This window comes from Maylandia zebra, linkage group LG23 (genome assembly GCF_041146795.1).
Source record: "Maylandia zebra isolate NMK-2024a linkage group LG23, Mzebra_GT3a, whole genome shotgun sequence".
Classification (NCBI taxonomy): Eukaryota; Metazoa; Chordata; class Actinopteri; order Cichliformes; family Cichlidae; genus Maylandia; species Maylandia zebra.
In genome coordinates this window covers 13,402,788-13,416,863 of record NC_135188.1, presented here as the reverse complement: position 1 = coordinate 13,416,863, position 14,076 = coordinate 13,402,788, and the positions used below count along the sequence as shown (strand labels likewise).

Genomic DNA, 14,076 nt, shown 5'->3' with positions numbered 1-14,076 from the left:
TGACATCAAAATATTTAAACTTTCAAGCTTTAGAGAAGCTGACCAGTCTAACTTTCGCCAAAACAGAACCTCAGATTCTCAAAAACCAATACTTTTGAAAGAAAATCACCCGAGCATCCGTTTCTCAAGGCTGGACTTCTGCAGCTCCCTCCTCTCTGCTATAAATCAAACATCACTCTCTCACAGTTCTAGCAAACAGCATCACGTCAGCCCGATCCCTGCGTTTCACCTCTGGCTCCCTGCACTTTTCACAGCTTTGTACTTAAAGCTTTAAAAAACACATCTGGGTCTGGGCCTGAGCTACACGAGCTCTTAGGAATCAGTTCGTAGCCTCAGATCCTCAGCGTCCACCTGGCTAATCACCCATGTATCCTATCATCTTTCAGGCAAGTTTTTGCCTGGTGTGTATTTTTAACCATCACATTATAACCATTTTGCTTGGCTCTCTGTTTAACTTCATTAGCCTGTCTGTTAAAGCTCTTTATAAACTCAGAGCCGCTATAAAAATGATAAAATAAAAATAATGTTGTTATTACTACATGGTGTTTCACTGAGGAAGTACCCCTGTATTCACACCACATATTGCTATCAGCAGTAGCTGAGGTCTGCATTGCTGTGAAGAGTAGTTCCATTTCTGCTAAAGCTACAGTGCCAATTTACTGCAGTACTATAAATAAAGAAAAAGTCAGAGTCTGCAGGTAAAGGCAACACTACCTGAGGTTAAGTGCAGGACCATAAATTGGCACCCATTCTTCTACTCATCCCCAGGAAAGTCGGAAAATTATTGGAAAGACGTATTTGATGCCTTTAACGAGTGTTTCCACTATGATATTACAAAAGATCCAAAAATAGCCTGAGCAGACACATCCAGAAGGCTTCTCGGGCGAGGGGTGCCATATATTTGAAACAAATCCAGTTAGGAGGTCCCATAAAGTGTACTTCAATTAGACGGCGGAAACCTGACCCCCGCGGCATTTACCACCGCGGGTAAAAAGAGTGGGAATAGATATGCGTTATGACCTCAAATGGCTGTGTGAGATGTTCAATATAAACCATTTTGTCCAACATAATGCAATTAACAGAAAAGTGACCAAGTCTGACCCACACAGGAAGTATTATGTAACCAATAGCTACAGGCAGCATGAACACAACTGCACGCATCAAATATCCAAGCGCTACTGCAGGACTGCAGACGCGAACGGTCCTGACTCATTCTGAGGAACGTCGAAAGGTGTCTCGAGCTTCGCCTTGGAAAACGTGCGTCAAAATCAAAGCAGCAGAAACTCACATATTCTGACTTCTCGTCTCTTATATGAGCAAAGCTCAAAAAGTCCCAGAGAGATGCTGCAAATGCAACTCTGCAGCATCTTTCATCCGACTCCGTCACGATCTGAGAGTTTGGTGCATGAATATGAATGATTTGTGCTTTTCGTTTTTAGGTTGTTCCAGGATTTGAAGCTTTGTGTTTGCCCAATTTGTCTTACTTGTTATCGTTCGGAGTTTTTGCACTTGTGAAATCAAATCCTGGCGATGAAGTTTATTTTTGTGAGTTCGTGCCTTTTCCTCGCTCATGTTTGCCGTGCGTCATCTCGTCTCCGTGTTTAGGATGTGTCTGTTTTACTCTAACACTCAGGCTGTCACTTGTGTCTATGTTTTGGGCTTTACTTCCCGTTCGTCCGTCTTCACCTGCGTTGATTACTTCCCGTTTCCTGTTCTGTCTACTCTTTGTCCACTCGTCTGGTTCACCCATCCTAGCTTGTGTTTTGCATTTTTTCTCAGTGTGTTACTTCAGCTTTAGTTTAGTTTCTTGACTCTACTTAACTTTTAGGTTTTCTTTGCTCACTTCTTGCTCATTTTGTAAACATTTAGTTTGTAAAAAGTTAATCGGCATCGTGACTTTCAGGTCCTATGTCCTGAAACATTAGCCTGTTAGCTAAGTATTTAGACCACCTGTCACAACAATTATATTATTTATGAGGGAAATTAACAAATCTTTTTCCTAATGACTGCAATTTAGCATCTTAATCATTGTTATTTTGTAAAATAATACATTTTAAAATTCATTGATAGAATTATTCATTTTGTATTTGCCAATACTGTTAATTTAGAACATCTGTGGCACAAACCTTACACTGGGTGACCTGGAGACAAATATACTGTGGAGATGACACACAGAGGGTTTTAAAATGTGAAAATCTGTCATCTCACACAGTGATGTGCTTTCCTTTCCTGGTAGCAGTTAAGGAAAAGTGGAGATGGACCAGAGTTATTATAGTTCTGCAATTTTTATTTATTTTTTATTTCATGTTAAATGTTTTTAATTCACTTTCCCTTCAGTGAGATTCCAGAGTGGGTTTTGTTGTTTCAGGTTTTATTCTCTGGAAATGTTTCTTAGTCCTTCCTTTCTTATTTCTTTGTTGTACATCGTGCACACACCATTTCCGCAACAGACAAAAGAGAGTGAAAACACACACAGGGCTCATTATCTGCAGGTTCTCCTGGTCACGAGACAGCACATACACCTTCAACTGTTCAAACCCTGCGCCCTTTTTCCTGGGAAAGCAAATTTTAATCTCGACTTGGAAAAACCGTTTGAGTCATAATTACGAGTTGGAAACCGCTGGCTTCTCAACAAACCACAGTTTCGCATTATTTCCAGTCAGAAGCCAGCAGCAGGCGATACTCCAAACAACACTGCATTCATTTACAGGGAATCGAAAACAAGACTTTGATATCACTAATACACTCGAGCATTAGAAGCTGCTGTGTGGCAGCTGCAGCCTCACGGCAGTTGCGTAGAAAAGGCGGGACTCACATGTAGCCTCTGAATCTGTTCAGGTCGTTGTTGGGCTTTTCACATTCGATGATGCTGTTGTACTTTAGAGGGTCAAACTCGCAGTCCTGCAAACAGAAAGCAAACAATACTCAGGTAAAGAATGCAGCTTCAGGTGACAGGTGGAATATTTATCCTTTCCCCAGGAAGTACAGTTACACAGCATTACAAAACACTAATGCCCAAACAGCCCATCCGAGATAGGATAAAGTGAAGGAAGTGAGACTCCCACCTGCACTCATTCTATTATTTCCTCTGTTAGTTGACTAAAGTTGCAGCTAATGGAACGTATTAGTCTTTAATAGGGCAGTTTGCATATTAACTAGATTGATTAGGCTGCACTGTTTGAGCTGACTTACCCTTCCTCTAACCACCATAAAAAAACTCAATGACTTTCAACTCAGAAACCACCCACACAAGTTATTTAATAAATGATCAGCTTGTCTTGTTGTTAAACAGTTGCTTTTGGACCTGAGGAACTTTCCCAAAATCAAGTCCTCCTAGTTGTAAATCAGGCTCCGGGCGATTAGCGCCTGGTTTTTGCTTCCCACACGCACCAAAAACAGCAGCGTCACAACTGCTGGCCTGTTGCGCTCCGGCTGGTCGTGCACCTCTTGCCGGGTTTGAAGAAGCCTCGTTTAACCTCTCCCACCTCAGCAAAAAGATCAGCATTAACCTCCCTGCTCGCTGCATTCTCTCCTAGCACGTTTTCTCAGCTCGCAGCTGTTGCGCACCTGTGGGCCAAAATAGGCTCGATGGCTTTGACTGTTACACATGTGAAATACTACGTTAAAAATGGCTGATATTGCTGAATATGTCTATACTGCTTCATTTCACAACTATTGCTGGTGGGCAGGGCGCTCGTGTGTGACAGCTTTCAAATACACGAGTGCAGATTTGTACATGAGTGCAAGAAATGTAGCTCTAGATAAAATCTAGTATGACCAGTGACAAAGTCCAGGCCTCATTAAGATTTTATAGAGAACAAGACATGAAGTTCAATTTGCAAAGAGAAAGACTTTCTCAAATATTAATTAGAATTAAAATAAAAAACAAACAGCCATGGATTTTAATTATATCTTATTTCGAGGGGACTTTTTACAACGTTAACTCCCCCGCCTGCCATAAAGAGACTCCTGACAACTAAAAGTTGGAGAGAACTCAAAGTTTCAACCTGTTAAAAGTTTTTTCTTCTGACAAAAAAAGAGAAAACACAGCAGAGAGGAAGTGAGAAGCATCCATCTCACCAGGTCGTAGAAGCTGCGGACCACCTGCCTCTGCTTCAGGTTGGTCTCTCCATCCAGGGTGGCGGTCTCGATGTGGCACAGGCGGTCGGGGTCGCTGGAGCTCAGCAGCAGCACGTCAGCGGGGAGGATCTCGTTGCATCGCAGCCTGATGAAGTCTCCCACCCGCACCTCCTTCCAGTACTTCTCCACATAGCGTCTCTCTGCTCTGGCGGAACAATAAGAGGGCGAACCGTGAAAGATGCAGAGCTATTGTTTTCCACAGTTCAACAATCTAAAAATGGAAACTTCAGCCCGTCCTCCATAAATCTGGACAGCAAACACGTTCCACGCAGAAACAGGACGGCCTGTTTGTTGATGCTAAAACTGGTGAAAGCGACTGCGACATTCCTCGCGGTCAAGCACATTCAGCTTCACTTCTTCCTCAATATGTCAGTCAAAGGAAGTACATGATGCCACTATTATAAATAATGAATTACTCTGAAACTTTTCACGTCAGTAAAGCTTATTACCGACATATAAACAGTCCCGGAGCCTGAACAACAGAGCAGCATGACGGGATGCAGCTTTACGTTTACCCCTTGAAGAGGCCTCATAGTAAGATCTGCCTATATCTATATCTGTCACATAGTTTCAAGTCACGAGGAGCCACTGAAGATGGAAGAGGCAGGTTTGAGACCCCCGGCTCAGATGAACATCTTCAGAGAGTACTTCTTTCCATTTAAAGAAATGAAAAAGTCTTTTTTTTTAAATATATAAGAATTTTTATGCAGTGGTTTTACTTGTTTGGCATCAAACCGGGTTGTATATAACCCATGAAATATAATGAGTTTGATTAATCTGTCTTTGATAAACATTACTGATAAAACACAGGTTGCGAGGATCGGCTTCCTTCCTTGCTTTTTTCCTTCTGGCTCCAAGCGATCCGAACAAAATTTTGTGGTTAGAAGCCTTAAAATAGAAACATATTTCAAAAACAGGAAACTTAGGCCTTGTGTTTGTTGACCTTATATAAAATTTGCAAGTCAGCTGACTAACCCTGCCGGGCAGAAAGGGTAAGACTGAAAATGTCTGAAAAACACTTACATAAAGTGCACTAATTTAGCTGAACATAACATTTGTTGTCATAGGGACAGCTAGGGCTGAACGATTATGGAAAATAATCTAATTGCGATTTTTTGCCCCAATATTGCGATTGCGATGCGATATGCGATTATTTTTTAAGGTCTTTGTCTTCTGTATTATTAAACAAAGACAAGCAATACATCATATAGTATGGCCAATACTATATTACATTAATTTTAAACTGTTCTTTCCTGGAAGACAGACCTCTGTTATGATGACATGAGGTGATGCATGAATTGATGACTGACATTTTTATTTAACTTCTTCAATCACAACAGTATATTTGAACATACACAATAGTTTATTTTTAGCTTACAAACATCTGAGCATAAAGTGCTGACAAGGAACCCTGGTGTAAACATTAAAATGAAAGTCAGTACAATGTGCAGATTGCAGAAATATACATAAAAAAAATCAGTGGCTTTACCACACTCAGTTTTTTGACATCTGTGAACTACTAGACAGTCAATTCAATTAAAAAATAATATTAAATAAATAAAACTAATAAATAAAAAATACACACATCTTACTGATCTCTGCAGTCAGTAACATTACACATAAAGTGCAAACATAATAGCAATTGTATAAACACACACACAAACACGCCTTTAAAGTTTAAAGGCGTGAAATTGGACGGTCTAGTTCTGATTAGCGTCACCGCTGTCTCGGTGGAGTTTAATAAACTCGGCCGTCTGCTTCTTGCTATCTAAAATATAACCAGACACTGGTGTAAATTCTCGACTGTCTCATACTTCTGTTTAATAAGTTTTCTGTTTGACGTTTAGTCAGCTGTGTGAAAACCAAGGAGGAACCCACCCGGGGGATTAATAAAGTTTTATTTTATCTAATCTAATAACTTTAATCTCAGCCAAACCGATTTACTCACGAACAAACAAAACACTGAAAAAAGCCCAACAATAACATTTTTAGGTTGTCTAAGTGACTTATATATTACGTTTAACCCGAGCAGCGAAACTCCGCGGTGATCTGAAAATGATGTGCCGGGAGTTGTGCCGTTCTCGGCCGCATCAGTAACCCTCGAGCTCCCGGCTAGCTGTCGAGCTGGTGGGTAGCAGACGCCTCTGAAAACGTCGAAGCACTTTTGCAAATATGGGATATCTTGATAAACCGAGCAGATATTTGATGTTTACACAACTACTTTCTCGCCTGAAAATATGTTAAAAGTTTATTTTGTGACCCAGAAAGATTAGTATGAGTAATTTTAAAACTTAGTAGCGGCCACCATTGCTGGAAACTGGAGTTTGGCTGGGCCGCGCTATGAATTCTGGGATATGGTAGTAATTTGGACAGCCTTCGGCGCGTCGCTGTGACGTAATCGGTCTACAAATGCGGCCTCAGGAGGATGCAGCCCATGAATTTGGACATGTCCAGAGTATAATCGCAGCCTTTGCGGTTAGAAAATTGCACTTGATCATGTCGCGATATTATCGCAAATGCGATATATCGTTCAGCCCTGGGGACAGCTTCCTGTGTCGTAATGAAAGTGGTCCTGTCCGTGTCTCTGATTGGTCACAAGATGCACCTCTTTCGTGCGAAACATGCTTGTAGCTATAGTGATAAATCGTGGTTTGATTTATCGAGCTGATAACCACCTTCTTATGACCTCTGAGCCTGATTGATGATTTTAGGATAAGCGAAACCAGGTAAAGAAAATATATTGTGGATACGTTGAACTCCATAGTGCAGAGCCTAGGAGTTACTAATTCATTACGACCCTCCCTACATTAATATGAAAACATTCCTTTCCGTGAACTTTGACAGTCAAATACATTCAGTGCCAGCAGAAAAAAATTACTTTTAGCTCTAGTCTGCATTCCTCGTCTGACAAATAAATCTTGGAGTGAACAAAAACACAACGAGGACGATAAATATTTGCAAAACCACATGAAAATAAATTTATTATTGAGTGAAAAGAAGCAGGAAGATGAAGGAGGAGGAAATAAGAGATGTCTCACACTCTAGAAACGAATACTCGAGTGCATACTTTGGATATTAGAAGCAGTGACATTGGCATCAGTCCGTTAATAAAGGGAAAAAATAGACTATGACAAGCTGCAACTAATCAACCTGAAGCTGATTCTAATCCAGAATTCCTCTGACTCGTGTGTGCTCCTATAGAGGAATCCATCTTTGACCTGGAGAGTGGAACAAATGATAAGAACTAAAAGGATTTGCTGGTTGTGAAGCCGTTCCCCCACCCGTGCCAAAAACAAAGAATGACTGTATTTGTTACTGTGGGGAACCAGTTCCTGTAATCCACACTGTTAACAGATTCACACATACCCAAAGCTTTCCGCGAAGCGCACCGCCTGATAAAAAGTACGCCGACAGTCACAGGTGTGTCCTGCGGCGCTGCTTAAAATGTTCAATTAATCTCCACACTTCAGCGATCGCTTATTCATTACTCAGTTATGGCAGAATATGCCAGCCTTAAAGAGCTGAGGTCGAACTGGTTGAGAGACTCGGAGTGCAGATGGTTTCCAGCTGTTGGCACCCTGTGCAGCAGATTAGGTGCAAACTATTTACATTCCACAGAACTACATTTATTTGCACCGATCTTCAGGGATTGTATAACACAGCCAGTCCCAAACTTTACGCCACCACAGCCCATAAAAAAACAAAACAAAACAAGCTTCATGACTGATCATCATGTGAGCCAAACACTTCCGTTTCTTTTTGTTTTTGTTATTTTATAAATTATGCTCATAGCTGATTTTTTAGTGAATGCTCATTGGCTAAGGCCTTGTCAGTCACAATTTGTTAGTGTATGACCACGCAAACACTCAGGTCAAGTCTGTTTGTTTGGTCCATCTGTCACATACAGTCTATAGTGCCAAAGGTAAAAAGTTTTTAGAGATATGCAGGTCAGCACTCTTTACATTTTTACTCTGAATGTGACGATTCCACACCGTGTACTACACGCACGTTGTAAACATAGACTGGAAAGAAAAGATGGACACGACCGCTGTGACGTTAAATCTCGTTAACAAGCCTCGAGCTGAGTGTTTTCCCAGTCGCCGTATATTTGGGAACTGGAGGTGATGAGCGAGGGGAAGATCTTACTGAGATACCGTGCGGATAATCCTCCTTTCTGACTCTAATAATGAAAAATAAAAATATTCATGACCCCATAAACTCATCAGGTAAGTTTCAGAGGTGAAAGAGAGCCATAGATATATTTATCGCAGGAAGTCTTTTTGTAACTGGAGACTCGCCACCTGGTGGCCATTACACAGAATACACCTCCACGCTGACTGATCTGTAGTTGTGAACAATGGAGCTGTTGACAACACTTTAAATGAACAAAGAAGAAGAAAAAAATCCGGTCTATGCAAAACATCTCGTATAACCTCGTATATGCGGATACTAATCTCAGAGATAACCCAGTATCAGCCGAGTGACATACCAGTCAGGCTCTAGCTGAGAAAGGCAACATTTTTCACAATGTTGCCACCGCAGAAAAAAAGTTCACTCATGTCCAGCCCTGACACAACAACTTAGGTTCAGCACTCAGCTAAAACTGTGGAGTCACTAAACACTGAGCCTTTTGATGACGGTGAATTATGCTCTGTGCATGGACCACAGTGCTGCTTTTCATTAGCAAAATACAGTCTGCGTACACACACACACACACACACACACACACACACAGTCAGGAAAATGGTCAGAAACAGGTCATCAGGTTGGCTCATAATAAGCAGAAACAACACAGAGGCAAGAGGCTGAGCTATCACAGTTTCATACTCCTCTGAAACCGAGGTGACCACAATATTCTGGACTTGCATGAAGGGACGTCTGTGTGCACTTAATTTGCTTTTTTTAGTGAGGGGGGGCACAAAGCTTTTTGTGTACCTACTGTAACCTGTTGACGGTTTGGTCACATCATCAGCAGTTATGGTCAAGATGACTAACAGGTTAAGAAACTCCTCTTTATGCTTAACTACTTAAACTGAATCTCCACACGATTAAACCTGCAGATATTTTATTTGTAATTGAAATTGTTCACAGTCTGGCTGCTCGTCCTCTCTCCGTGACTTCATTAAACAAAATTAAAGCGCGTACATGTGGAGCAGAGAGCTTTTGGGCAGTCGAGCGTCACATACCTGGAATGCTTTGGACAGTTTGATAAACTGTGCCGTCAGAAAGTAGAATACATACTGAAAAAGCTTACCATTTCTAAAAGAGGAAAAAAGGTCTGCATAGCCACGTCTTTGTTTCTGTGTGCTTTGAAGTGTTTCTGGAACACCTGTGTGTGACCCGCTCAGGTGTAAATTAGCAGCAGTGCTAAATTCTGCCTTGTTTACATCCTAAATTATCATATTGAAATCCATTATCATGCGCTGTGCCTGCTATATGAAACAACAGCAAAGGAAACACTGCATCTCTTAATGCTTTGTTTAAACCTGTAAATCAGTGCCTACCTACTGGCTGGATACTAGAGGGGCGTGTGTGTGTGTGTGTGTGTGGGGGGGGGGGGATTTCATGTGATACTTTGTATCAAAGGTTTGCCTGATGGGTAAAGTGTCTAACTTATCAATACAGACAGCACGCTGCCATCAGTCTGACTGAGTCTTTGTCAACGAGCACAACACGAGGGGACTCGACTCCACTGGCTGCCAGCTGACTGTATCCGAATACTCTAGTATTGTAATATTCTGTATTAATACAATTTGCTCTAATCTTTTTCTCTTTTTTAACCAAATTTATTTGTACTTTTCTTTGTTTTGATTTTTAAATCACTGTTGCACATTTACACTTCTGCACCTTCTCGCAGTATAAGAGCTTACTGGGAGCCTGCGGCACTTTTATTTTTACTTTGTTGTTTATTGTAGACTGCACTAGTTTTATCCTTTATCCTGCTGCTGTAACACAACAGTGCGAATCAATAGCTGTAATAGTTAAATGTGAGTTTCTGTCTGTGAACAGCAACAAATATGTGATTTTCAACAGTTATCACAGTTAATTGTTGTATTATCAGAAACGGACTGTGTGGAATTGCCAACTGGTTGTGCTGACAGTGTTGGTACTCTTGACCAGTTTGTAAAACAAACAAACAAACAAACAAACAAACAAACAAACAAACAACTGAAGTGAGAAAACTTTATCTTATAGGATAAAACAGTTACTGACACAGTTGAAAAGGGTGATAAATCACAGTATATGTTACTGCAAAATGTTAAAAATCCCTATAATATTGGACCATGTGTGAACATTAAGATAAACTACTGTATACTGTGTCACTGTGTTCCTGTGCTGTGGTGTCTGTGAGCTGGTGCTTCACACTCTGTTCTGTGTATATTTACATATTTGGGTTTCCTTTGAATGGCAGCAGCCTGGCACGAGCCTGTGTGGTTAAATGTAGCACATTTACAGCAGGCTCTTGTTCAATGATGTGCATTTTCTCCTCTTAAACAGCAGAAAGTACAAAGTTAGGGAGCTGTGGACGCCATGAATGAATGTGTGTGTGAGTGGGGCTTAGCAGAGAGACGCTATAAAAACACATTCCCCCAAAGTTCTGCGCAGCAGCTGGACACCGCTGGCTGCAGGATCGAGCCGAGGCCCAGCTTACCTGCTGTAGACCAGACAGTCCATGTGGTTGATCTCTTTATCGGACCTGTGTCTCCTGTAGTCTTCCCACAGGTCTTTGATGGCGGTCACGGACAGGATGAAGACCACGGGAGCCAGAGCGAGCTCGGGCTGGAACGCGTTGACAACCGGAACAAAGTTGAGCAGAGCGATGAAGACGAAGTAAACATTGGCGAACCTGTGGAACTGTTCGAAGAGGTTCTTTGGCAGGAATGACAGCACGGTGTATTTGGTCGTCTTAATCTTGTTGTTTGCATAGTGTCGGTTGGGGTTTTCGTCCCCTTTGGCGCAGTCGTGCAGGATGTTTGCGTGGACAGTCCTGGTTTTGTTCTCTTTGGGTTTCTTCTTTCTTTGCCGTGCGGCTGGCGGAGCTTTGGCCATCCCGGCGTCCTCCTCGCTGTGCCGCGCCATAGCCAGCTCCCCCCAGCTTCAAACTTTCCCACAGTTTACTTGACACACGCGCACAGGAAAAAAAAGCCGCGTCCCAAAGTGGTGGCTAAGTTATCATTCTTCCACGGGGGTCGGGAGTCTCTCCGTGGGGTCACACTAGCAGTTCCATTTCCTCCATGTCGACTCCTCTTTTCCAGAGTCAGAGGAAAACTTTTGCTTGTTGAGCGTCTCCGCTTTTTTTCTCCTGCTGCTGGAAAAGGATGCTGAGGTGGGGGGGAAGGGGAAAGGGGGGACGGCTCGGATCTGTGAGCCATGCGGATGGGCTTAAGCCGCTGGATGTGCGCAGCTGCGGGGTGTGCAGATCAGCCCGTGTGCGCAGGCTGAGCGCAAACAGGACGTGCGTGAAGGGTTCAGGGGGTCGCACTCCTCTGGAAATCTGACCCGGAGGGAGGTCCCTCCTCGAGCCAACCTGGGTGTTTTTTGTCTGTAAGTGCCACGCGGTAATATTGGGTTTGCACCGGCCCACAGGAAGCAGCAACACATCCAAACTCGGTGTTTTTGACTTTGTTTAAAAAAAACTGTGGCGCTTAAAAGAAGAACTCCACGTGGAGAGAATCTATCGTGAGAGTGGGATGTTTTTTTTTTAAATGCGTGTTTAAATAATCCTTATTATAGAATTTCTCTTTAACACGGTGTTTGTATAATACAGCAAATACAACATCACCACGCCGTTAATCATCCAAAGAGAATAAATGTATAAAATATAGTTGACACAAAAATATAAACGAACATCAGTTTGCGCGCAATCGTTGTATACTCTAGCAGTGGTTCCCAAACTATGGGCGACCCCGCTGCTGGGACAAGACACACTGCAGATGCAGGTGGAGTAAAACATAAAGCCAACGTTTGTCTTTTATGGACAATAAACAGCCTCGTGACTTATCCACGGGCTTTCTACGACCCTGAACTGGATATTAGTTTGAATGGATGGATGAAGGCTAAAAACTGTGGGGTGTGGGCAAGCCAGCAAAAGAGAACAGGCAAAACAACATAATTATAGTGCAATGGTGGAGAGTGAATGATTTTGTGTCACAATGTGAAAGGTGTGCACAACAGCACCTTTTTTTGATGTCAAACTACGTTGATGTTTGTGGGCTTCTGATTGGCCAACATTTCTTCATGGTTACAGATACAGTGCCACCTGTTTCATTAGCATGCTCTTTCCAGTGCTTGAGATGATTTTCTGCCTTTTCATATTGATGGAGTTATTTTTCAAAATGAAATCCCTGTTTGAAAAATACCTGTAGAGAATAAAATTGAATATATCTTTATTGTCATTGCCAAAGGTATATTATGGATGTTTGGACAGTTTTTGTTTATCCTTGCTCGGGTCCTCTACCAGAGCCCTGGGAGCTCGAGAGTCCTGGGCAGTATCTGTCATGAGTGTGGCAAGCAGGATGAAGGAACCAAACGCACGACTCATACACAGAATGTAAACTTAAAGTGCCAGCTTTATTGCTGGACAAGTTCTTCATAAAATAAACTCACCAAAAAACAAAACCGGAACATGAAACTAGAACACAAGGAGCACAGAACAAGGAAACTAGAGACACTTACAATGCACAGGGTGGTACGACACAACGAAGGGCAAAGGAACACACAGGACTTAAATACAAAAGGAGTAACGAGGGAATTGGAAACAGGAGGGAAACACAGCTGGGACTAATTGGGCATAATGTGACAACGGGAACCAATGCTAGATACACGGCACACAGGACAAGGACTATCAAACTAAAACAGAAACATTCACAAAGACGCTGACTTGACACAGAGACATAGAGACGCTACTCACTGGGGAAACAGGGGGAACATGGAGAGAAGAGTGACTAGATGAGGAACACAGGGAAGGCAAAAATGACAGAAACCTAAATCCTAGGAACTAAGAATAAACACAAGCAAAAAACATGAATTACAATAATCCAAGAACATAAATAAACCCATAAACATAAAACACTGTGTCAGACACAGTACTGTGACAGTATCTTTGCTGTTCCTGGGACTGCGCTCTTCTGGACAGAGATCTCTGACGGTTCTGCTCACCCAGTTTGGGGGTCGCTGTCCCGAGTGCTGTGATTACCACGGGGACCACTGTTACCTTCACCCTCCACTTCTTCTCGAGTTCTTCTCTCAGCCCTTGGTACTTCTCCAGCTTCTCATGTTCCTTCTTCCCAATGTTGTTATCATTCAGTATAACTACATCTATTACTACAGTCATCTGCCTCTGCTTGTCCACAACTACTGTTAGCCATCACCAGTTTGTCCATCTATATCCGGAAGTCATCCAGAAGTCTCACAGGATCTCAGCTCAGTGTGGTCATTAACCACCCAAGAGGGCTAACCTAAAAACCCTATCCCATTTTGACCTCAGGACTTCCATGCCATACTTGGCACTAGTGTTCCTGTATATGATGCCAGTCACTTGGTTATGGCGTTCAATGTAAGCCCTGCCTGCTAACATCTTGCATCCTGCTATTATATGCAGCCTGCACCAGGGGTCTTGCCTGGAGTGGTAGACCCCAGCCTATATGTATCTTGGGCTGAGAGCTTGTTCCTGTGCTGCCATGATTAGTGTCTCTCTGCCGTTTTACAATCCATCTTTGTGCAGCCATTGGTAGGATTTTTTAAATATTAATACATGTAATAATATATAAAAAAGCAAAATAACACCAGTAATCACACAGACTGCAATGATGATACAATAATATTATGCAACAGTTCAGCAGGATGAGTAAAGTGCCATGTGCAACAGCATCTGCTGTGAAAATGAATAGTGGATAATGTGTACAGAACAGTGCGTTGTACTGCAAGGATATTTCA

The 14,076-nt window shown here is 42.3% G+C and overlaps 1 protein-coding gene across 2 annotated transcripts in view; it reads right to left on the bottom strand.

Annotated features, from left to right (window-relative positions):
* Positions 1–11,475, bottom strand: part of atp10a (ATPase phospholipid transporting 10A) — a 44,782-nt gene extending 33,307 nt beyond the window's left edge. The window contains exons 1-3 of one of the 2 annotated variants that reach the window (XM_076880040.1): positions 10,793–11,475; positions 4,081–4,285; positions 2,816–2,901 (exon numbers count right to left, since the gene is read on the bottom strand). In XM_076880040.1, the coding sequence (XP_076736155.1) occupies positions 2,816–2,901; positions 4,081–4,285; positions 10,793–11,220 (719 nt within the window). In that variant the 5' untranslated portion in view covers positions 11,221–11,475. The remainder of the gene's footprint in view (positions 1–2,815; positions 2,902–4,080; positions 4,286–10,792) is intronic. The other variant, XM_004552813.5, reaches the window with a different exon arrangement.
* Positions 11,476–14,076: the final 2,601 nt, after the last annotated feature.